General features: G+C 39.1%; 1 protein-coding gene across 1 annotated transcript in view; it reads left to right on the plus strand.

Annotated features, from left to right (window-relative positions):
* shank3a (SH3 and multiple ankyrin repeat domains 3a) overlaps nucleotides 1-25,372 on the plus strand; it is a 152,161-nt gene that overhangs the window by 4,470 nt on the left and 122,319 nt on the right. The window contains exon 2 of the mRNA XM_040132424.1: nucleotides 333-776. Coding sequence (XP_039988358.1) covers nucleotides 465-776 — 312 coding nt within the window. The 5' untranslated portion in view covers nucleotides 333-464. The remainder of the gene's footprint in view (nucleotides 1-332; nucleotides 777-25,372) is intronic.

A 25,372-nucleotide genomic window follows, 5' to 3' on the forward strand; every position in this document is an offset into this window, starting at 1 on the left:
TTTGTCTCAAGTTTCTCTTTTATCTGTTTTGTTCTATTTAAAGACTGGTTGTGCCTCTTTTTTTGGTAATTGCATTAGGATGATCTTTTGTGCAAATCACAGATTAGAGTTAAATAATTCTACACCATTCTATGAATGCGACTCCTTCAATCTTGCTTTATCTCTGCATCTCTTCACAGTTTTAATTCCTAAGTTCCCTTGGTACTTATTTTCTCTTTGTGTTTTTGCCCCTCCATCTTTCTGTAATCTCCTGTTACCTCCTCCTCTCTGCCCATTCCCTCTCTGCCACCCTCCTTCCCTGCCTCCCTCTCCCTCCCTCTTCTCTCTCCCAGGCGAATAATTCACGCTGCAAGCTGTGTGTGCGTGTAGTTTGAGTGAGAGTCATCGGTGTGTGTGTGTGTGTGTATGCTTGTTTATGTGTGGAGAGAGAGAGAGCAACATAGACCGAGCCCCTAACACGGAGCATGCCTCTGCGTCCGGCAGCCGGCAAACATGAGCCACCCAGCCCTCCACGGCAGGACCAGCAGCAGCGGCAGCACACACACACACACTCATACACACTCACACATCCTTACACACACGCAGCAAACGGCAGCCAGGGGGCCAGCACTGACAGCGGCAGCTCCCGGGAAGAGGACAGCGGCGTTCCTGTTCCTGTCCGTGTTCCGGCTTTCTGTCCCGGTGCAGAGCGGAGCCAGAGTGCAAGAGCACCCATGGAGGAGCCGACAGGCAATACTGTGGTCATCCGCATTGGTATCCCAGACCTACAACAGACGGTAAGAGCTCAATCTGTAGTCACTGCTAGATAGAGGATAAAAGAGAGGGAAGCTGTGTCTCCCCCTGCCTCTGTGACTGGGTGCTTTCTACTGCTCTTCTGTCTGCTTTGTGAATTTTGTTTTATTTCTTTTGAACATATTCAGTTTTCCTCTCCTTTTTCTCCTTCTTTACCATCCCTTTTTTATCTCATCCATCATCTTTCTCTTTTCCCTCTTTTTTTTGTTGTTGTTATGCATACTTAGTGGCTGTATTTGCTTGCTGGCTTCTAGGGGTTCCACTCCCCTCCGCCTGTTCCACTGATGTCTCGCTAATAAATCTACCTCTTCATTAACTGGGCTTCAGCTGACTTTGACAACTGGCCACTTAGGGTGAGAGCAGGGGAAGGAGGGAGGGAGGGGAGAGGGAGAGAAAAGGCATCAGTGATAAAGAAGGCTATGAGAGGCATTGCAAATCCACAGGAAGATACAAAGTAGAGAATCAAGATAGTTATACCTGAACTGTGAAACTTTATCTCATCCTCTTTGTCTCTGTCTCTGCTGTTGCTCTGTGTCAAGACAAAGACCCAATCCTACATTTTTCTTAAAAAAAGAAGCTTTACAAAGCTGTCTCCCTGAAAATGTAGCCAGTGTCTTTTAGTATGGCATTCACTGAAAAAATGGTGAGCCATTAGACTGTGACATTGATCCTTTCTTCCTTTTATTTTCCCCACTCTTCAAAAAATCACTGTGACCACGCTGAAGTGTGTCTGCCTATATTTGTTAGCTGCAGAAGGTGGTATGCAACCGGGCAAAGGTCCATATCCTAAGCTTCATTTCATTCATTTTTCGGGTTCTGCTATTGTACTTCATATCGATTGAGCAACAGCTATCCTGTCGTGTTTCAGTAATTGTTTGGGGAATATAGCAGCAGCCATTCTTAATGAATGGCTCTAGTTCTGTTTATTTTCGCTATACCTGTTTTTTGAATCCTTCATTCTTTACTGTTAAGTAAGGACCGTATCGCCATTAAAATGACATTTCCAAGTCACAGGTTAAAATTATCTTACAGAAAGTGATGGCCTGGAACTGCACATAAACGCAGAGAGAAGAAACATTTTACCCATCACTGGCTGGAGAAAGAAATTAATTCAGCTCAATTCAACACATCTCTAACCCCATGTATGTTCTGTCTATTTATTCCTGCTATCACTCTCCCTGACAGTAGCACATATAAGATTACACTATTAGAGATACCATGTGACATTTTCTACATAAACACACTATTAAGCTTTTTTTTACTAATGTGCCTCTGTGTCACCTCACCCCTCCTCTTCTACTCTAACATTTCCACTAGAGACATCCTCTGCTAATAGTATAGCAAAATGCAGATCAAAACTTTACAGCCAGTCACTGTGGTAAGGTCCTCTGTTGGCTTTCTGTAGGTGGCTTAGTTTGAGTGTACTTTTGATTCTTTCTCCAGACTGATAATGAAGGCAGTAGGCTGTTCTTGTGTTTGTTATTGTTGATTACCTCACTGTTGGCTACTTGGCTGAAATGACCCATTGTATCTTAGTGAGGCTCCAGCACTGCATGCCAGGAATAAAGACAGGAAATAAAAGGAGAGCAGTTGAAAAGAAAGCACAGAATTCCCCAAAAGGTGCTGCACAATCACTGTCTGTGAACAATAATGGTTTTCAGTCAAACTTGCGCACACACACACACACACACACACACACACACACACACACACACACACACACACACACACACACACACACACACACAGACACATACACACAAACATTCAGACCTGCACATACAGTGCATTCAGAAAGTATTCAGACCCCTTCACTTTTTTCACATTTTTTTATGTTGCAGCCTTATGCCAAAATCATTTAAATTATTTTTTCCCCCCATGAATCTACAGTTACTACCTCATAATGACAAAGCTAAAATGATATTTTAGAAATTTTAAAAAAATTATTAAAGGAAAATATGACAGAAGTATTCAGACCCTTTGCTATGACACCAGAAATTTAGCTCAAGTGCCTCCCATTTCTCTTGATCATCTTTGAGATTTTTCTACACCTTAATTGGAGTCCATTTTTGGTAAATTCAATTGATTGGACATGATTTGGAAAGGAACACACCTGTCTATATAAGGTGTCAAAGCTGACTGCATATTAGAGCAAAAACCCAGCCAGGAACTGCTTGCAGAGCTCAGAGAAAGGATTGTGTCGAGGCACAGATATGGGGAAGGCTACAAAACAATTTTTGCTGCATTGAAGGTTCCAAAGAGAACAGTGCCCTCCATAATTCTTCAGTTGAAGAAGTCTAGAACAACCAGGACTCTTCCTAGAGCTGGCCGCCTGGCCAAACTGAACAATCGAGGGAGAAGGGCCTGGGTAAGAGAGGTGACTAAGAATCCCATGGTCACTCTGGCTGAGATCCAGAGATCCTGTGTGGAGCTGGGACAAACTCCCAGAAAGACAACCATCACTGCAGCCCTTCACCGTTCTGGGCGTTATGGCAGAGTGGCCAGATGGAAGCTTCTCCTTAGTGAAAGACACATGCAAGCCGTTTGGAGTGTGCATAAAAGCACCTAAAGGACTCACAGACTGTGGGAAAGGAAAATTCTCTAGTCTGAAGAAACCAAAATTGAACTGTTTGACCTCAATCCTAAGCGTCATGTCTAAGCGCCATCTTAAACACCAGGCACCACTAAGTACCTGCCCATTCCAATGATGAAGCATGGCAGGATCATTCTATGGGAGTGATTTTCCATGGCAGGGACTGAGAGAGACTGGTCAGGGTTTAGGGAAAGTTAAATGGACTAAAGTACAAAGAAAACCTTCATGAAAACCTAGTCCAGAACGCTCAGGACCTCAGGCTTTGCCAAACGTTCACCTTCCACCAGAGCAATGACCCTAAGCCGCAGCCAAGACAATGCAGTAACGGCTTAGGGACAAATCTGTGAATGTCCTTGAGTAGCCCAGCCGGAGCCCTGACTTGGACCCCGTCAAACAACTCTTGAGAGACCTTAAAATGGCTGTCCACCGACGGTCCCCATCCAAATGGACAGAGCTTGAGGGGATCTGCAGAGAAGAATGGCAGAAAATCTCCAACTCCAGGTTTGCAAAGCTTGTTGTGTCATACCCAAGATATTCAAGGGTGTAATCTCTGCCAAAGGTGCTTCAACTAAGTACTGAGTGAAGGGTCTGAATATTTATGTAAATGTGACATTTCAGTTTTTCCTTTTTAAGAAATTAGCAAAAATGTCTAAAATTTCAGTTTTTACTTTGTCATTTTGGGGTTTTGAATATAGATTGATGAAGGAAAAGTAAATTTAAACGAGGAAGAAGCGATCCAAAGCCTGGCTTCATTTCACGAAGAAAGATGACAAGAGTGCTAGTTGTAATGCAGCGTTTCCCATACATAGGCTCTACTCGGGTGGCCTGCCCAGGTAGATTAAGAGCTGTTCAGGAAGATAAAATCACTCACTTTAAGCCTAATTCCTTATTTCACTCTTTTCAGACAAATTTTTTGCGATACACTTGTCTAAGTTGCGTGTGCTGCAGTAACTGAGTAGGAACTAGAGGTTTCTCCATGCACTACTGCCTAGCTAGCGTCTACCGATAGCCTGCATGTGAGGCATTTAGGGGATATCTGCAAATTGTAGCTACAGAAAATCACATCGGTAACACTTTCCCCCTCTAAACTGCATGAGTCTCTGTATGCGCATTAATTACACATTGCTCCACCCACCACCACAAGTAAATTCTCAACCCATTGGAAACACTGTAATGTCTGTAAAATGGTAATTGCAAGCAACAGCGGAAACAGCAATATGATGAAACATCTTTCTGCAAAACATGCCATGTCATTGACACTACGCACAAGTGCAACTGCTCCCCAGCCGAGCAGTACGTCCGTTACCAAGGGTAAATAGCCTATGTTATAATAACATAAGCACTTTGCAGGCAGGCTTAGCAGGTTTTTTCTTTGACAGAAAAACCTAAATGAAACAAATGCTGTACATATATTTTCACATTTCATGCATTTTAGATGAAGACAGACAGGCTGTTGCTACAGTTAGCTCTCAGGCTACAATCTATGTTCAGACTCAGAGATAATAACAGTTGCATTGAAGCTGAAAACCTGCCTACGCCTGTTTTTATTTTTTTCCCACACAGAACATTGGTCAGGAATTGTTAAGGGATTCGATGAAGAATCGGACCGATAAGCAGAATCGATAATGGCATTGGTATAAATAAAATCAATTCGATTCACATCCCTACATATATATCATGTAGACACGCACAAAGTTGTACTGTATACTTGCGCACACAAGCAAACCTAATCATGCTCTTACATGCATGCACATTTGTCCATAAATCCGAATCCCATTACCACGGGACTTCCCTTAATGTGCTTATGTAATGTAAAGATGCTCAAGAGATCATTAGTTTCAATTTCAAGGAGTCACATTCAGTCCTATATACGGACAAACAGACAAGAACACATACAGTGTGTGGTAGTGATTGATGGAAAGACAAATAGAGAGAGAATGGCTTGAAAGTCTGACAGACAAACAGAAGCAGATGACAGATGGCCAGACTCTGACAGTTTGAATCTTTTATGGAGCAGTCAAAAGTGACTTGTGTGTACTCTGAGTGAGCAAGAGATTACACTAGAATAGTCTGCCTAAAGTAGGATTACACTCTCCTGCTGTGTTTCGAGCCTGGATAAGGAGAATGAAGCACCATGCAAAGATCACACCAGGCAACACTTTTCCTTTTCAGCAGGAGAGAAGGGAGGAGCGTTGGCTCATGTAGGGTAAAGCCAAAGTCTAAAATGGCTTAATCCTCACACTTTCTTTTTCAGTGCCTGGCTGGTTATGTTGAATTGCTGGTATTTTTGGCTAGCTAATTAGTCTGAAGTATTTGTGTTATATTTTTATACAGAATTTCTATTCTTGGAGATAACTTGATCTGCTAGATGTTTTTAGTAGAATTTTATGATATCAATGTAAAGGAGATCTCAAAGAAAAAAACCCAGCCTTTGTTAAACATATTCTTCTTAGTGTTTGGTGAGGTGGTGAAGTGGAATAAACCATGGTGGTTGAAAGGGACTTGGCATTGAGAAAGTTCTGACTTTTGGTCCGTTAAGCTTTGTCAATTCCACTTTGTTAAGAAGACCTCCTGTGAGTAGGCATATCCTAAATTCATAATGGGGAAATAGGATGGACTTGGTGGTGATTTTGCCTTTAGACTAAGCAAAGCCCAATATTACATAAAAGTGTTGCTCAGTCCTCGGTGCAACTTTAACTAAGCACTGTGTCTTGGGTGTTGGAGACAGTAAAGTTGCATTAACAGCTGATACTATAATTTGGTCAGTTAGACTGTTGGGCAGATTATTTGCAAAGATTATGGATATCATTTGTCATTTATTATATCCAAGTCCACCAAAACTCCTTTTCTATGACTGGAGCAAAAAGAGACAGCTTCCCAATACTGCTAGTGGGTGTCATTCATCTCTCAAGAGGAGAGGGAGACACTGACATCGATAGTCTGCCCCACTACTATCTACCTGCATTCATCCTTATTCTCCATTTGCTTCTCTTGTTCTCTCCTTCAGTTCATTCTCCCTTTATTCATTCATAGAAGATATTTTGTTGTGAGAACTATAACAGTGTGATGATGGTTATTCTACAAAATGAAAAAAAAACTAACAATGGAATCCCTATTCAGGTCAGTATGTGCCTTCTTCAAGTCTGGGTACTCTACCATAGACCTATGAGTTTGAGGGTTCTCTGATATTCTCTCAGCAGGTTACTTTCAGGAGCCACTTTACGAATGTACTCATGGAAGTTAAATGTTTCATTAAGGACGCTGGCCTTGACGCTTACTAAGCCCTTCTCTCTCTAGCTGGCAGAGAGTCTCTGGATGCTGGAATTTGGATAAAATTCTTTGTGTATTGTGATGAGTTGCCTGTAGTAATGAGAAGATTTTTAATGTTATTGATGTTTAATTGACCTTCATGTAATCAACTACCCAACTAGTCTTACTGTGATTTCAGAATTTTTTCTGGGCTTTCTGACTGAATGCACAGTTGCAGGGTGAGAGTGCGAGACCCTAAAAGCAAGAGAAACTAAACTTAAATTAAAACGTAACTTAATTTTGTACTGATTTCATTGTTAAAAAAAATAAATACTGCAGAAGCAGCCAGGTTGCAACATGAACAATGAGCCAACTACCATAGCCTTAGAACTTGTTTGAGAAGTTCTAAAACTACACAAGGCATTTTAGTTTAAATGACTGCTGTTTTAGATGGGGTCAAGGAAGACAATTGTGTTTAAGTAACTGGACGGTTAAAAATTTCCATACTTGGTTTCTTAGTCCTAATATTATCAACTTCCAGGTCCTGTCTTCTTCTGCCCACACTGTCAGTCTGAATAACATTACAATGCCATTGTTGTTGTTCCATGTAAGGTGGATCAGTTTGCCAGTTGTAGGCTTTCATGTAATCAATCCATGTTCAGCGTTTTTCCACCATAGCAAGTAGAGTGGTAGCTTGCTCTTATTAACTAGTTCATCTGTGCTGTTGGTAGGGGCTGACCCTGTTTGGTCAATAGATAGATTGGTTGGTTGATATGGATGTGCACAACCAAGAATTCAGTGTCTGAGAAAATTTATATTTCTAGGAACTACATGTTTGATTCTGCACCTTTTTACCTAAATGCATTGTATACAGGATTGCCACTGTAGAATGTTGAGGTGAGATAAGAAATTGTAAAATTAGCATGTTTTCTTTAAATGTTTAAAAGCAAAAGGCTTTGCATTTTGCGAAAGTGTGTGTCATATTAGCAATGTACTGTATACTGTATCACAATGGAATAAATTTTCTGGAAATTCAATTGAGAAGCTCTTTAGATAAAATAACAATATAAGAATGGAAATGTCTGTTCTTGGCTAATTTAATAAAATGAATATCTGAAAAACCTAGGAATGTTAATATTGTATTGTAATAAATATTGTAAATAGCCCCGCCCATCGCTTCACAACACTCCCCATGATGATCCAATTCAAACCGAGATACTAAAGGGGTAGGTTTCTCATTAGAAACAGTATAGCAAAATCTCTACCAGCAGACCAATTTCTATCATCACAGTATATACTGCCATATTGCCCATGGCTAGTTATTCCATTGAAAATGTAACCATGCGGGCACAGTGTAATGATCCAGCCATCAAAGAGCTGGAAGAAGTATTCTCATATTGTATTCTCATATAAGGCCTATTATCATGTAAGTATACAGTAAATATGATATTTATATTTTTGATTTGCTAATTACTTTTTTTCCTACCTTTCCCCATTTCTTGAGTGGTAACAGACACTGTGGCTGCCAGGTCCGTTCGTGGCAGCAGTCACTCATCTGTCACTAAATGGTTTTTATTATAGTGTAGGAAATTTTCGTAAGACTGACTAAAATACTTAGTTGAATCAATTTGGTCTATTTATTGCTTATTGACAATTAATCAAGGGTTTGGTTAATCAAATAAGCTAAAGTTTTTAAAGTTGACGTATGGACATAATAAACCTGCAATAACTTTTTTCGGTCAGTGGAGACAAGTTGTGAACATTGAGATATTGACAACTTTTTGGCAATGATTGCTTATTTATACATCCAGTAGTTATGGAGCTATATTATCATTAATTTGGAGTCATGTTTATGGCCACCTTGCATATGTAAGTCCAATATTCGCACTCTCTTAGCTCTGTTTTTGGTCTCTACCATCTCCTGAGGGAAATGTGTGACTCTTTAGTTGCTAAATGCTCCACTTTGTCCACCACCTGGTTGCCAAATGTGTCTGACTATGAACCAAAACAGTAACTGAGTGGCCGACAGCCAAACAATTATCAGAAATATGCTAAAGCTGCAGATTCAGATAATTCCCTGTAGGTTCATCACTGAAACCACCCCCTTTGACATTTTCACATTGTTATCACATTTCAATCAACAAATTATTAACAAATATCAAATATGTATTTTTTCAAATTAGACCTAAAACATGACAGAAACAAATAGCAATCAAACTTCGATAAAATGGGCTTTTAATCGAATGATCAGCTGTCTGAAATGTATTTATTTATTAATATCAAACTGCTATCTTGTATTTTATTGCATAGCTTTTAAACTGTGATGGATAATAATGAACGTATTTAGGAATTGTCATGGACTGGAAAAATTGAAATAGAATTGCACAGGAAAATCAAAATGTCACTGCTGTGTTAATTTATCAGGCAGACTGACTGGGGCTTCTTAGTTTAATTATGTATCCAGATATTTGATTTAATAATATTTTCCTTGGTAGAGGATAATCCTAGATAGTAGGCACTGTCCAGTGTTTTTAGTTTCTTTAAGGGCCAGGTGTGAATCTACTCAGTCCCTCATGGTATCAAATTCTTCACGTACCTGTTGAATGTCTGCTGCTGTGATGGTGACTGACTCCTGCTCTGGGAGATTGTAGTGGTCTGCTTTCAGATCTGTTACTCACTGAGCACTGGTGGTATGTGATGATTGTTTGTTCCATATGAGCCTCCAGTACTGTTCAGTTTCAGCTATTGCTGAGTCTTGCCATAGTACTGCACTGCAGCTGGTTTTGCACAGTAGATTGTTGTTTTGAGAGTAGAGCATTTATCGTTTATTGTTTTGGCTTGTGCTTTTTGGTGTGTTTCGTCAGTCACGCTGCCAGCATTGTGAAGCTTTGTTTAGCAGTCTCCAAGGGCCTCAATTATAGGCATCACATTGTATGTCTTCAGTAGCCAAGACCTGTTCTTGATTTTTACACCTTCAGTTTTCCAAGGAGGACACTGTTTATATCTAAGCTACCTGTGCTTGTTGCTGACAACCAAACTATTCTCATCTATAATGGTCGTGATGATTGTGACATCTCTTAACCCATCGTTTTTCACTTGTGATAGCACCTTTGTTATTCACATTTTAGAATATTCAGTCATTCATGTTGAGTTTGATAAGTACATAGATAATGATCTATCCATATCCCCTGTCACTGCGCTTTCTATCGTAGTAGCATATGAGAGGATTTTGGTTTTCTCCTGTTGTCTGTTTAATTTTTTTCTAGAAAATTCTTATATCAGACTGTCCTGGTTCCCTCACATCTGATAATGACCTTGAGTGTTTGTTAATAGGTCTGTCCATGGACCTTCTTTATTTTTTATCTGCGTGACTGTGAATGTTCCTATAAATGTATATGTACAGTATTTACTTTATGTTTGTATGTATGTTCTGTTATTTTCTCTTTACCCATTGTTTCATGTCTCATTATGTCTCACTTTGATTAATTTGATTACATTGCTTTCTTTTTGTCTTTCTGACTGCTTCCTCTGTTTTGCCTCCCTTTCCAGTGTCTTTCACACTTCATGTCTTTTTCCCTGCTTCTGACTTGAGTATTACATGTAACAGTCATTTGACAGTTCCTCCAAATACACTCAAACAAACAGACTGATATATTTACCGTTGTATCTGTGATTGGTGGACTGCTCTCTGGAAAGCCTCTCACGTCCCAGCCTTGCTATTTTTAACCTCATTCACAGTGGCACCATGGGCATGAGACGTGGCTAGCATATTCCCACCTCCATCTGCCCACAACACCCATCAAGGGAGAGAGAGAGAGAGATGGAGAGAAATTTGACGCGGTGTAACACTCCTTCCCTACTCTCATCACACCTCCCATTCATCCCTCTTTCTCCCTAGCTCTCCCTCCATCTGTCCATGAGGTCCTGCCCAAAGAGAGGTGAAGTAGAGAGGGGGGAAAGGGTGTAATCGAGCAGTGTAATTTTATGGCTTTTCTAAAAGCATGCCAGGCAAAGCAGGAGTGTGTCTTTATTCCTAACTCCACATGCTGGTACAAGCTTGTACTTTCTTTAGTACATGGATTAATAGTCTTATATTGGGGAACTGGGAAAATAGTCTTGATTGTGATGTAACAAGAAAATAAATGCTGTTTTTGGGACAGTGCATTTGGATACTAATCAATGAATGATAACAGTTAATGTTAGCTAGAGGATAGGCAATTCTCATTTAACTCTGTGATTGGTTTATTGATCCACTCACCTTTTGGGTTAACTCTATTGTATTGCTTCTACTTTTTTTCTTTTTTTCTTTTCCTCTCCATTATTTCCATCTTATCTGTTGTTTTTCTGTCTTTGTTTTTTTTTCCATGTCTTTCTCTCTGAGTCTAGTCTGAGAGAAGCCTAGGAATAGACGGACACATTAATATTAGCCAAGCGAGACTGAGCTTTTGTTACAAGTCTGGTCTAGATATTCATTGTGTTTGTGCAGGGGGAAGACCTCTCTCCATTGTAATATTATATCTATCAGCAGAAAGGGAAGGACACAAGATTTTAATTTGTGATTTCTTTTTTAAGCATTGGATGGCTTGTGTGGCCCCCACGAAGGGATGAAATCATCTAATTGAGCAATATTATTATGGACTGTGGCTGTTGCTCTGTGTCTATACAGTTGAACTGCATAGACCGCACTCTCGAAGAGCCTTTGAATACAATCCTTGCACTAACACTACACTCTCTACCTTGCTACCAATGGGGAAAGGAGACCCCCTGGCAATTTACACACTTCCAATTAACTGCACTACAAATGTGCTCTTCTACATTCTTGTTGACAACAGGGAAGATCAATCTCTATTGTTATATTCGTATTGAAAGGAGCCATTTATCAGTAGTTGAGAGGTAAGCTACAAAGGTAGAATGGCTTTGTTTTTCACTCCTGCTGTCTTATTATGGTGAAATATAAAAATAATTACAACTTAACTGCTTTTGGTTGCAGCTACAACCCTACAGCAAGCTTTACAAATAACCTAATTTCACCTGGTTGTCATCATTGGGTTTTAAATTAGGGTGATTCACATTTATGATCTTAAACTTATTCTTGTTCAGTCTTGAGAGTAATGTTCTCCTCCCTAAAGGTGGGTTGGGACATCAGTTTAGCCTACAATTTTCCTGAGATGATGTACATAATCTTTCATTCCCACTGGAGCTGCCTTTTTATCCATCCTAACTTGATTTGGTGACATGGATGCATATTGTGCACTCAGAGGTTGTAATTAGTCATGTGTAATGGAAAAGCATGGTAAACCACACTACGATTTTTTTTGGAAAATATAAGATACATTTTACTGTTACTTAATTTACATAATTTTTAATCGTGAAAGTATGACATTGTTCATTCTAAATATCTCACACTATTAATGCATTCCAAGATGTCAAAATAACTAGTTTTAGCTATGTTTTTTAAACTTCCTAAATTGTTGAAAAGTTGACTCTTAGCAGGAGTAATAATAAACATGCACTTTATTTCTTTGCAAATCTGTGTGTGTGTGTGTATGTGTGTGGTTATGTGTGTCTATATGTTGGTGTCTGTGTCTTTATGAGAATTCATATTTCCCTGGTGACTGGCATAACTGTAGATCTTGTTGGCATATTCAGTCTCGCCCGTCAACATTAATGGAGAGGAGGACTTTAATCGATATTTCTTGTGTGGGCTAGTGTGCATGTTTATGCATGCGTAAAAACACAGTGTCTGTGTGAGGCAGACTGTAAGCAGAGGAGAACTTGCCTTTTGACTTCTGACAAATGTTAAATATATTTAATCGAGCTGTGTGTATGTTTGTGTGTCACTACTGTATCTGCACACATTCATGTATGCCTCTTTGATATTGTAGCTTCTCTAGAATTTTCCTTGCGATTCCGACTCACAGCTGGAGTCACTCCTGTAGTAAATCCTTAGGAGCAGCAGGAGAGCAGCTTGCCGCTTACTGTCCTACCTCTTATTGTAGTTGACTCCAGTCTGTTTCCCCTTTTATCATGTTGTTGACAGTCAGCTTATAGGATATTGTATGTGTGTGCATATCTGCATGAAGAATCGTGTGTGCAATTGTTCAGTAATTATAGGTGAGATTGATTATTCAATTGGTTCCTGTGTGGGTAACAGCTGAGTAATCACACCTGTGTGTGTGTGATATGTGTGAATGTGTCATGATTTTGTACCGCATGGGTGAACATTTCATCGTAACTCAACAATGTGAGTTTGTGTGTTACACAGTGAGATGAATTTAAATGCATCCATCCATCCATCCATTAGCTATGCCGCTTATCCTTGAGGGTCAGCTGGAGCTAATCCCCGTTGACATTGGGCGAGAGGCGGGGTACACCCTGGACAGGTCGCGAGTCTATCACAGGAATTAAATTGAATGTTCGCTAAAATGCAAAATGCTTAGTAACAGCATAACCCAAGCTATACACTCAGTTGCCAGTTTATTAGATCCAGCTAAAGCTAAAGCAGTCTATTAAATGTACTGTGCAATAACTCCTGCCCTCCTGTTCAGTTTTTGTTGACACTGTTTCAAAGAGGTGGTGCTTCAACTTTACAATCATTTTGAAGCCTGTAGGTTGTGGTACTGTTCTCTTATACAGAAAAATGTTTGTAATGTTTGGTCAAGCCTAATTGATATAAACGGGGTGGACAAAATATGAATGTAGGATTTGTTACAAGGCTGCTGTATTGGTACATCATGTATTAGTTTTAGCTATGTTTACCTTATAAGCTGGCAACTGAGTGTACATAAGATATTACAGTCTTAGTACAAATGTAAATCTGTGTACGATGTTGTAAAATTTGTATATTGTGTGTAAAGCACTAACCAGGAGAGCTTTGACATGCAAAATAATGCAAAGATACCCATTCAATTGTACACATTGATGATACAGATCCATTATTAAGTACAGTTATGCTTCTCTTTTACTCTAGCAGTGATAGATTTTTGGCATGTTAAGCAGTTGTGTAAAACAAGCTTTCTGGTGTGCGTCAATAGCGCGTATGAAATATGTCAAACATGTGCATTAACAAATGCAAACAAATGCATTAACTATTTATACCGAATATGCAGATTTTTAGAAGTGCCAGGGTGAAGGGTCATTTAAATTAGTAACCCTTTTTCACTCCCATGAAATCATGTCCTTTCACTTTCTTGTTTTGCATTTGAATTTTGAATTCCATCTTATGTTATTACCAATACAATTTACAGTATGATGAGTTTGACCTTTGATTCTTTTATGGTTGTTTTACATCAGTGACACGCAATTATCCAATGTGGGCTAGACACATATATGTCTGACTCCTCCATGGTGTGGTCACATACCCTTTTCGTCTAATTCACTGTAAGACTGGGGAGATGCAATCTTGTCCGCCTCACACTGTGAAATCTGCCAGTTACTGTTTCATGATCATTTTGTTTATAACTGTGTACCAAAAGGAGGGATGCTCTGTGACTGGCAGTGAGTGCCAAAACAGGGTCAGAAGATAAAGAAAAAGTATGTAAAGAAAAAAAAAAAGAAAAAAGTGCTAATAATAGCTAGCTAATTACAGCACTTGATTGCTGTCCTTCTCATATGAAAATCAGTTCAGTAGTTTCACCTGTATCACCTGTTCAAAGCAAAACAAGAAAAACTGAGTTGAATTTTTCATTTTAAAGAAAAGAGAGACTATTACGAGCAGATTATAGTGGAAATGCTATGCAAAGACAACGCATACATCATCTGATGTACCTGATGTGTGGGAAAGACAGGTTGGCAGTGACATTTAAGAAAAAGCTTGAAGGTCCTATATTTAAGTCTTCTTTGGCGCCAAACAGGGATTCATGCTGGGAGTTGGTGGTGGTGGTGATAATGGACGGTTGCCAAGAGCTTCAGCCATTGTTGCTATCACGATCACAAGGTGGTATTACAAGACAGGATGGGCCAGGGCTAGCTGGTAATCATGCTAACTTAGGTAGAAGAAAACAAGTGATAGAAATAGAAGCAAAGCAAGAGTAAACATTGGCGTTGGTTTCCAGCGCTGGAGACAGCTCTTGATACAGTCTGAGCTTTTTCTGCCTCGTGACAGGACATCAAATTGTTAGTCAATGGCAATCTTCATGTACAAAAAAAAAAGAAGTTAAAATTGTAGAAAAAAATCTCGGTTTTAATCAGTCAATAATATACATTTTGAACATCAATCCAAATTAGATGAAAGATGAAACAGGAGGGGATAGAAACATGATGAAAAAAACCATAAACAAAAAAACTACACAGGAAATAATTAGTGTTAGACAATATATACAGGTTAAAGATGCTGTACCCTAGAGGCAAATGTGGCAAAGGAGAAAAGGCAAACAATAGTAGAAATTCGTAATAATTATTTGATGTCTTCCACTTTGCCTTAAATCCAGACCCTTTTTCAAACATTGTTTAAATGTCCTAAAGAAAAGAAAATCTGAATTCACAATTTTTTAGGCACTTATTTTGTATCTTATTTATTTACATCTGTTACCATTCCTCATTGTGTTTTGGAAGTATAGATTTTAATTGACTAATACGTTTAACTCAGAAAATGGAACGTTTGAACAAATAATGATTTTGCCTTTGAAAATTGAAGTGGCATTATCAGTCAAATGAACTGTGGCATTGCTACACAAACGGGCAGATATAGTGACAAGCGAGTTGTCATACTCAGTAGTGCTTGAAAAAATTGATATGCTCTAAAAGCTTTAATTTCAGTAAGTTTCCTTGGCAACCAGCTAAGGTGCACAACTCCTTGGCACACCCTGAGAGTAACTGGCCGATGATATGCAAATGTAAGGAGACAGAAACTAAAGGCTCAGAGGCAAGATAAACCTGTCCTGTGAAACAAAAATGTTTCTTTCTTGAAAGTCTGTATAAAATGTATATTGTAAGTTTACAGTGTGTTTACTGACTGCAGACAGTATTGTGCTGCACCTGTCTGATGTGGTTGTTTTAAAATGCAGGATAGTTCTGTTTCGTGCTGCTGTGGTCCTACACGGGAGGGTGCAGTGAAATAAAGTCTATGTTTAAAATGCAGTGTGTGTAAGATGCACTGAGGCAGACAGAAAGTTTGGCACAAAGAAAGCGGCAGACAGAGCTGCTGAAAAATATCTCTGTAGAAACACCTGTTTCTAAGTACTATACGTGTGTTGTTGTTTATGTTGTGTACTGTACAGTATGTGTGCATTTTGGTAGTCATGGAATTCTCTCATTCTTCACTTACTCTCCATTAGTGTCTCAAGTCCTATTTAAACAATTTCCATTAGGGGATAGAGCACTTTCTTACCAGTGCCACTGCAAGCACCCTTTTAGCTCCATGTATGGTTGTGGTTCTGTGTGTAACAAGTCAACAGATTTTAGTCGCAACACCACATTCACATGTAGAAATGCCAGATTCAGAAAGGAGAGTTCAAGAAACTTTTGTTTTCACCCTGTGATAGTGTGCAGTACAAAGGAGGCCAAATGCTGAATTTGAAGTGGCTGCCAGTGGCCACTGACTAGCGATTACTGCCTGCTAGCTCTTTACACATTCAGGTCCAGGGTTCTCTGCAGATGAAAGATAAGGTTCCTCTGAGTCTCAGCATTTAAAGTTGCTCAATTTGAAGCTGTTAGAATTACACATCTATAATCTCTCCCTCTCTCAAACTCTCACTAATACACTCCTTCTGCTCTTTCTGGTCTCCTATACACATACACACTGCCACTCTTTTACAGCAGTACTCTCTCTATCTCTCTCTATCTATCTATCTATCTCTCTCCCCCATCTCTTCTCCCCAATGAACCAGAGAAAGTCCATAAAATCTTTTCATTTTCTGTCACCACTTACAGCTGTTGAGTTGCACACCTGTAATTTTTGTATCTATAAAATTTGACACATTGCATTATGGGGTTGTTAGCAGAAAGTAGTGTACATGCCATAGACACGACGTTTTCAGTTCCATTGTGGAATTTTTGAGGACACTTTATAGTGGATAAATTCACACACAGAATTCAGACAAAAAAAATGGCAGACAATAAATATAGTACTCAGACACAACCATTTTTTTCCTGGAATCTTTACCATGATAACAGGACAGTTAACTTTGGTTTGAAGAAAATACTGTAAATTCTAGTCTGTAACTAGGTCTGACATAATGGCTGTCCCTTGGCCCTGGCTGGTGCCATGAGCCATCAGAAGAACTCCTGGTAAATTGTTTAGAACTGGAACTAACCTGCTTTATAATTATATGCAACATTTGCCAGCAGACAGAGAACATGAAGAGGTGCAACTCTTATACGGAATTTAAAACATGTCATTCACGATATTTGTCAATCAAATTTTTAATTATTATTGAAAATATCTGGTATCAGCAGGCTGCGAAATGGTACCAGGCTAACCTTGGCCATATGACCAACCTTGTCATACATTTTTGTGAAGTTACAGCAGTTTTTGCTGTCTTTGTAGACAGTAATTTCTTTTACAGTCATTGTGCACTATCTTGTAGCTTAAAATAGGCATTAACAACGCTTTTTTTAATTGAGATTTATGTTTTACTGCTGCTATAGCATCAAGCATAGATTACATACACACATTTTTGCTTTCTGCTCTGCTTTTTTTTAACAACATGCCACTCAACACAAAATTAAACTCAACTATTTGTATCAAATGGACAGCATGAATTATGCACCATTGTCCATAAGTAGGGAAAGTCCAGCCTCAGCATTTTCTGTTTGAATAGAGTGTGTAGTGTGTGTTCACACGGTGTCTTTCAAGGTGTCTGAATCTTGATGGTAGCCCATTAATCCGAGTTAATTAAATCAGTGCTGTTTTCCCCTCCTTGTCTCAGGGGTGTAGGATGGTAATAGTTCAGATGTAAACCCCTGGGTGGTGTGTTAATTTTATGGTATGGAATTTAGAGATGGACTAGAAGGTGCATCGTGTATAGACCCACATTTAGTTTCCTATAGCCAGTGGGGCTCAAGATTAAAGAGAGAAACTTGTTCATGGTATTTCATTGATAATACCCCATATCAAACAAATTGTGTTAAAAGTGAGCTCAGCTGTAGTATGTGATTACTAAAAGGGTTCACATTGTCTCATTCTTATCTGTGGATGTTGACTGTGATAGACACATATGGAAACATGCTGTGTTTATATTAGTTTGTCCATAGCCAGATGTGTCCTCATGAAATGTTCACTTGTAACAGCAGTGATTGATGGTTGGCTTGCTGCATGCAGTGATGGGAGGATGAAAAAAAGATGGCTGTTGTTTGTTAGCATCATAGGTGTTTGAATATATTTCAATGATGGAAGAAGGATGCTAATTGGGAAATTTTATTTTAAATTGATAAGTTGATTTCAAGATACTAAATTAAATGTTCTTTGACGTTAATGTTGGATTAATTTCAAAGTCTGAATGAAAGGTCATGCGTTAAATCTATATGACATATGTGACATATAGTCTACCTAAAAACTGCCAAAACTGTGTCTGAGAAAAAGTTATTCTTTCCTTTTCAGCACTTGGCTTCAAAAAATTAGATTGAAAGATTTGGCTATGAGCCATCGCTCAGCCTTGTATCATACAGCTAACAAGATTAAACAGAGAGGAAAGAACTTACGTAAGGTATTGGCACATTGCACTTGAGTGACTGTGTCTGCACTCTGCACACCAGTGAACACCTAACAAACTTGAGTTTGGGGCGGTGTAACTCTCAATTACACCGCCCCAAACTGTGACTGTTTTCCATTCCCCATTCTAATTTGTCACTTTATATGAGAAACTCAGTTTGTACGACGGTGACTTTTTTTCCCCACTTCACACACTTGTGACTAATTTAATCAGCATAATCTCAAGATTAAGGAAGTTGTTCTCTGCCCAACAAACTAATGGCCAAGTTGATTCCACTTAAACACTTATATTGTTGAAGAAAAAGGTAGTGCATCTACTTTAACAAGATTCAGCTGAAATTCTGTAAGTCATATTAAAAATGCCATTCACTTTGCGAATAAAAGTTTTAGTCACAGTACAAAATATTGTGAAACACTCCCCTGATGAGGCAGAATGATAGCTTGCACATTGATTACTGCTGTTACTGATGAATATGCTTCTCAATTCTTTGTTTTTGTGTGCATCGCAGTGACATATCTTTTTGATGTGAAGTTGTGTGCCGACCAGATCCCATATATTAGAGTGAATGTAATGTGTAGCTTGATGCCACTGATGTCATGTTTAATATCATATGGTGTTTGTCTTCTGCTACGCCATGGTACTCTTTTGACAAGACTAAGATGAGCTCTCTCTGGCTTAAAGTTTCTAAAATGTCATCAAATTGATTGCTGACAGCTAACATTGATTATAGCTGTAGCACAGGTAGTGTAGTTGGAAACAGGCCAGAGTTGTGGGTACAGAGGGTTATATTTGGATGCTTTTTGAAAATCCTGTTTATCTAACATCTTGTATAGTAGCATACTGAGATACAGTAAGCATACTGTAGGCAGAAAAAGACAGAGCAGCAGAGATAAACAGGCTCAGTAAGGGGGAGGTAAAAAGAGACAGAGAGCAAGTCATTCACGCGTCACACACTAACATGTGCTACCTCTTTCTGCTCATCTATTATAAATTGCTGCTTTAACTGTGCTACGAAATATGGAGGGCTGAAAGATGAAACAGTATTAGTTTATATCCCAGTGCTGAGTCTACTCCTACAGATCCTCAGATTGAGACAGACAAACATATGCATCTGTTATCACTCTGGAGTCCGGCCAAACAGAAGGATACCCAAAGAGCAGAAAAGCCAGAGGAGAAGACAGAGGCAGTTCATTTAGTCTGTCAAATAAACCCAAGCTTGTCCATAGTTGACTGCACGCACAATGAGCACATGCACTGTATACAGTAGATTTATCTTGTTAAACTTATCCAATTTATGATCCTGTTCACAAAGGAACAGACACATGTTAGCTATACTAGTGATCTGTCTTATCCCTTAGGGGCATTGGCTAGGACTCTTAGCTCTCCGTACGTCCAGTACTGAGGCTCAGTACTGTTAATTAGTGCATATGTCATCTGGGCAGCAACAGCCAGAGGTCTTGGGAGATGGAAGCAGGGCTGTGTGAGAGTCATTACACTCCATCATCTCAGCACTCCTCTCTTCTTTCACTTCACTTCACCACTACATTTCACTCTCCTTTCTCTTCTCTGTCGATGCATCACGTCTTGCTAAAAGGCAACAACAATGTCCTGTCTCTTTCTATTGTGACTGGATGCCATCTGTGCCTTTAGAGATACTATGGTGATGTCCTGCCCCATGCATCATCCTTGCTTGCATAATCGCGAACAAACACACACAAACAATACATCTTAATTAGTAAGGCACTTTTGGGACGTGTTTTGAATTTAGATGTGGAATGACGTAATGCGTGTTTGTTTCCACTTAGTCGACCTGTTTAACCTCCTTGAACTTGTGTTCGCACTGGCTTGTATTTTCATTTACCACTCAGACAAAACAACCCATAGCCTTTACCTCTTGGTCTAAAATTCTCTCTGAGTATAATGCTTTTTGCCCAATTTCTGTTGCATTACAAAACAGAATATTGCATACTAATTGTGTGCATTAATGTTCATGCGGAGCTTCAGGCCGGACTTGTTGATGAGTTAGTGCAATTAGTCAAGAACTAATAAATCTTAGCCCCATAATTTGCATTACTGTAGTTCACATTCCATTTAAAGTGCAGTTTTCTTGTTTTGACAAACTGTAGAATTGTAAGAACTGAAGAATGTATTTGTAAGAAGCATTGAGACAGACTAACATCTGGTTAACGTTACCATCTATATGCCCAGTGATCCATGTTTAGCTTTAAGTCGTCAAATCCAGTAATTAATTGGAATCGCGCTGCCTTTTCTGTCTCCCATCACGCATCCTCTGTTCATTGTCCTACCACGCTCCACAAGTGTGACCTACTGTTTTCTCTCATCTCCTCCCTCAAGCCCCTACTCTCCCATCCAATCATCCTTCACTTATGTATCTAATTTAAGCAGACAAAAGATCAAGGCTTGGCCTTTGATGTAAAAGTGTGAGACAGGAGTGAGACTGAAGAGAGGAATGTTATACCCCAGGGTGTCTGATCTAAGCCAGTGTGTGAATGATTTTGACATGGAGGGACATTGATAAACACACAACGCCACACTGGCTGCACATGTAAACAAACATGAACACAATCAGCACATGCACTTTGGCAGAAGAATGTGATTCAGCACTTCTCCTGAAAAGCTGCAGCTTAAATGTCGTGACCAGCCACGTCTCTGCAGGGTAATGAAACACCTCACACTAGTGTGTCTCCACTGAATCATACTATATGCCTGCTGCTGTATCTTATTCTTCTACTTTAATATACTCTTATCTCAAAGTAAAAAAGCCCTTCTAGCTTCATTATAATCTTCTCTGCATTAAAAACTGCTACATTTTCAAATGTAAAAAGTACATTTAACCATAGCAAAACACTAATGTACCTACTGTATATGGTCAGATTATTTATAATCTGTCCATAGTATGTGTACATACATGCTGTAATATGTGTAATTTTTCTTTTTTTTCTTGGGGCTTGTTACCATCTGTAAACCAATGGTCAAGATCATAGCTTTATAGTAGGAGAATGTAGTTACACATGGTTGAGCATGGCACGCTAGAGAGGACGATCATTCATTGGCCCTTTCAGTGGGGATTTACCCAGTTTGACACACGTGCACATGTACCTACTCACGTGCACTTTATGTCTTTTCAGGCAGCAAGCTGCTACCACTGCATCTGTCACCAAGCGATGTTCTGCAATTTGGCAGCAGAATGGAATTCACTCATCACATGTTTATATTTAGATAAATGATATCGTAAACATTGTTTATTGGTCCAAACCAGATAATCAAACACTGAAGCTCATTATTGATTACTGATTGATATTTTGCCATGGCAATATCTTTTTAACTTGATTTGTGCGTACACTGCTGGTGGATAGGTGTATACAGTAATTTCATTATGCTAGCTCCTGTGAAAAAGTTCAGCCATTGTTACCAAATAACCATGTGCATCACAAGAGCAGCTGCTGCTCGATCATTCTTTGATGCCTCTCCTGCCGCCTACCTCATCTGCTGTCGTGCTTACAATGGAAACAATGTAAGCAGTAAATGTTGACTGTCTGAAACTTAACTTAAACAACCTCTCAGGCAATGACATATAAACTCTTAATTCTTAGCGTTGCAAAATCTGAAACATGCAACTCTACAATGCATTGGTATTCTCTTGACCTTGAAATAGCCTTTGTCAGTTTGTTTGGTGTTTTGAAGTAGCCTGTGTATCTACTGTAGCACCAGACTACTTCAAGATTCAAGTGTTCTTAGTGGTTTCCCAGTTAATGTGTTCCAAAGCTTCAGGTGTAAGAGATGTTACACACACAGTTTGCACCGAACACACAGAAGTCTGGTCACTATAAAAACCTCTGTTTTTTTATCATTTAACATGCTCAGGACCAGTCTCAGGTCTGCCTAATCCTCATCATCACAGAACAACTGGAAATTGGGTTGGGTTTAGAGCTGCATAATCTATCTTCTTCTTTCCAGCAGGACTGGGAACAATTGCAGCAGTTAACAACAACTGACTGCTGTTTTAGTTATCTTTTAAAGGAAATGGTCACTTAAACACCCACATATCAAGATCTGGCTGATATGTATAAGAATGACGGGGAAAGTGAAAGCCTACTAGTGGCCCACACAGCTGTCCTGCTGTCATTCCTCATGGCATGCTGCATATGCCATGAGGAATGATGATATGCCATATCTGGTGGAGGTAGTATGGAAATTATTTAAATAAAAACCAACCTATACTAAGAGAAGCTATAAATGTTATGACTCTTGTTTTTTTAAGTTTAAGTCCCCAAAGGTTCTTAGAGCTAGAAGAGTGGTGTCTTATTTTGTGGAAATTTCAATCACAGTACATCTTATATTTGCTACAATCGAATTCTTTGCAAAGGTTTCTTGAGTGCTACAAAAACAGAGACGTTTGATCAACACACACACACACACACACACACACACACACACACACACACACACACACACACACACAAACACAAACACAAACACACACACACACACACACACACACACACACACACACACACACACACACACTCCTTCTCCCTCTCTCTGACTCAGTTAGTCCATTTGTTTGTCTTTCTTTCTGCTGAACTCAGACTCTCTTTCTCTGTCATGCTCTGAATGTTATATCCAGTCTGGCTGGCTCTGCATTGCAGTTCAAAGGCATGACTGGGGAGAAGGGGAGATTCATTCATAGCCTTTATTTAGACCTCTAGGACACTTTGAGGGAAGACCCTTGTTTTCAATAGCAATAAGGAACAACAACAAAACAGTAAAAGACTTGTCCATTTATTCAAAGAGAATGTGTGGAGCACAGCAGCAAAATAAAAGGAAAAGAAAGAGAGAAGCAGAGCAGAGACAAGAGACTTCAATTACCTTTGGCAGGTATTCCACAATAACAATCACTATAAAGCCTTAAAAACTTTAGTCTTAATTTTGGTTTCATTGGTTTATGAACGCAGTCGGTATGCCAGTCATACATAATGTTCAAATTTTGACGATATAGACTCATTTGACATTGAGATATAAGGAGAAAGGAGAAAGCAGTCAGCAACCACAACAGCTCACGTACTGCCGCTGTAAAGGGGGCTACAGTGTTTTTGAAATCATGCAAATCATTTCCAGAACCCTCCTCAACAACAAGCATACAGTTTACACATGGAAGCTCAAGTAAAATCATAGTATTATATCCTGGACTATTGTAAGTGGTATTTTCTGTTGGAGACAGGAATATTGTGGCATTTAACTGCCCGATTTTTTTCAGTCTATTTGGGAATTAGTATTGTCAAATTGCAGCCAGGAAAAACTGTATCGCTTTCTAACCTCATTTGTGTTGTTACATAAATACTAAATTATGTACTTGTCCTTAATGTTCTGAAATCTTTTAAATTAGTAAAGATTATGAGACACGATCTAGCAAATCTCCTCTAGCCATCTTATTTACTACACTGATGTGCATTCGATTTATTCCTTCCACTGTCTGTGGCCACTGGAGTGAGTTTCAGACTATATGCTGTGATTTCATGAAATGTTTTGTGTTTCTCTCCCAGCTTATAAATAATATAGTAATGCTGTTAGCATAAATCAGGTTAAAAGATGAGTCTGTGATAGAGTACATTGGTATCTGAACCTTTACTTCACAAATTATGTGTCAGTCACTACCATTACATGTTGTAAGAAATTGGTATAGTTGGATCCCATGACTTTGAGGTAATTTGTGAAGTAATGAAAAACCAGTATGGAGCAGCCTTACTGTTCATTCATGAGCTAAAGGAATTTTGTTTGAGTCCAGCTTGCACTGGCTTTTGTTGTGTGGAGTGACAACTTTAATCACATTTTTACTAAGATGACAATACAATGACTAGACGAAGTGTCCTAATTATGCGTAGAACTGGTTGTATTGGCTTGAAGATTTAATGACTCATGACTCCTCAAATGAGTCATGAGCATTTGTATTGAAAGTAAACTTTACTTAAGCACCGTTTTTGAACCAGAAATGAACAAAATAACAAAACAACAAAATAAGAGATTAGCAATATGAACACGGTGCGTGTGTACGTGTGTCTGTGAGTCTCCACAGCACACAATATGTCTCACAGTTGCAAAGAAACAAATAGTATTTGACGCTTCTGACCCCTTTTAGCCTCCACTTTGACTGCCGCGTCAAATTGACCCGAACAGTATCAATGTAATATAAACATGCAGGGGGGGATTGCAAATATGTGAAATGAACCATTTTCATTTTATATGTTTATTACACTTATTAAGCCAAGCAGAAAAAGTTTCATACCGAAAAAATACTTTTAACTATTCTTTTTTAGATTTTTTTAACTTTAAAATGGGTCAATTTTACCCGCAACATAACAGGAGGGTTAAACCCCATACAGACCAATCAAATATCTGATTTACTCTAAAGTAGGCCAAAGACAAAATTGGTGCAAATGTCATGTATAGTACAAATCAAACAATATTGACAGTAACAATACTGACACAACACAGAAAGAAGGTGCAAAAGAGATATTTATCATTTGTGTCTTACATCTCCACTGACAAATGGACCATTAACAATTACTCACTGAGTAAACTTGTGATATGTCAAGGTAATACTGCGATAGACTCACACAGAAAAAACATAGTAGTTGTAGACCTGAATCTCCTGAAACAGTCGGTTTAAGATAGGCAATATCTAAGAGGTGTGGGACAGGATAAATTGACAGTTACATGTTAATTATACAGCTGGCTTTTGTGTAAATGAAGGTCTGTGGGGATTTGTGGTCTGAAGAACAGTTGGTTTGATTGTGCCAGTGTGCCTGCTATGACGTTCAGCTGGTTAGCCTGACATTGTTTGTGCAGTTATAAATGTTCCAGTACAATGCAGCAATTACTCCTTTGGCCAGAGAGCCCTACGTGGCTTGGAACACGCAGCGTGAGAGGCTGTAGATTTATCAGTGGAAATCCAGACGGTGATTTTAAATGTACCCTTGGTCCAGTTTGGTCTTGAAAGGATAGGAAAGATGACAGGTTGTGGGCCTCTCATATCCCACAAATCAGTGAGCTTTGAACATGCTGACAA

Source organism: Xiphias gladius, chromosome 8, assembly GCF_016859285.1.
Source record: "Xiphias gladius isolate SHS-SW01 ecotype Sanya breed wild chromosome 8, ASM1685928v1, whole genome shotgun sequence".
In the NCBI taxonomy this organism is placed as follows: Eukaryota; Metazoa; Chordata; class Actinopteri; order Istiophoriformes; family Xiphiidae; genus Xiphias; species Xiphias gladius.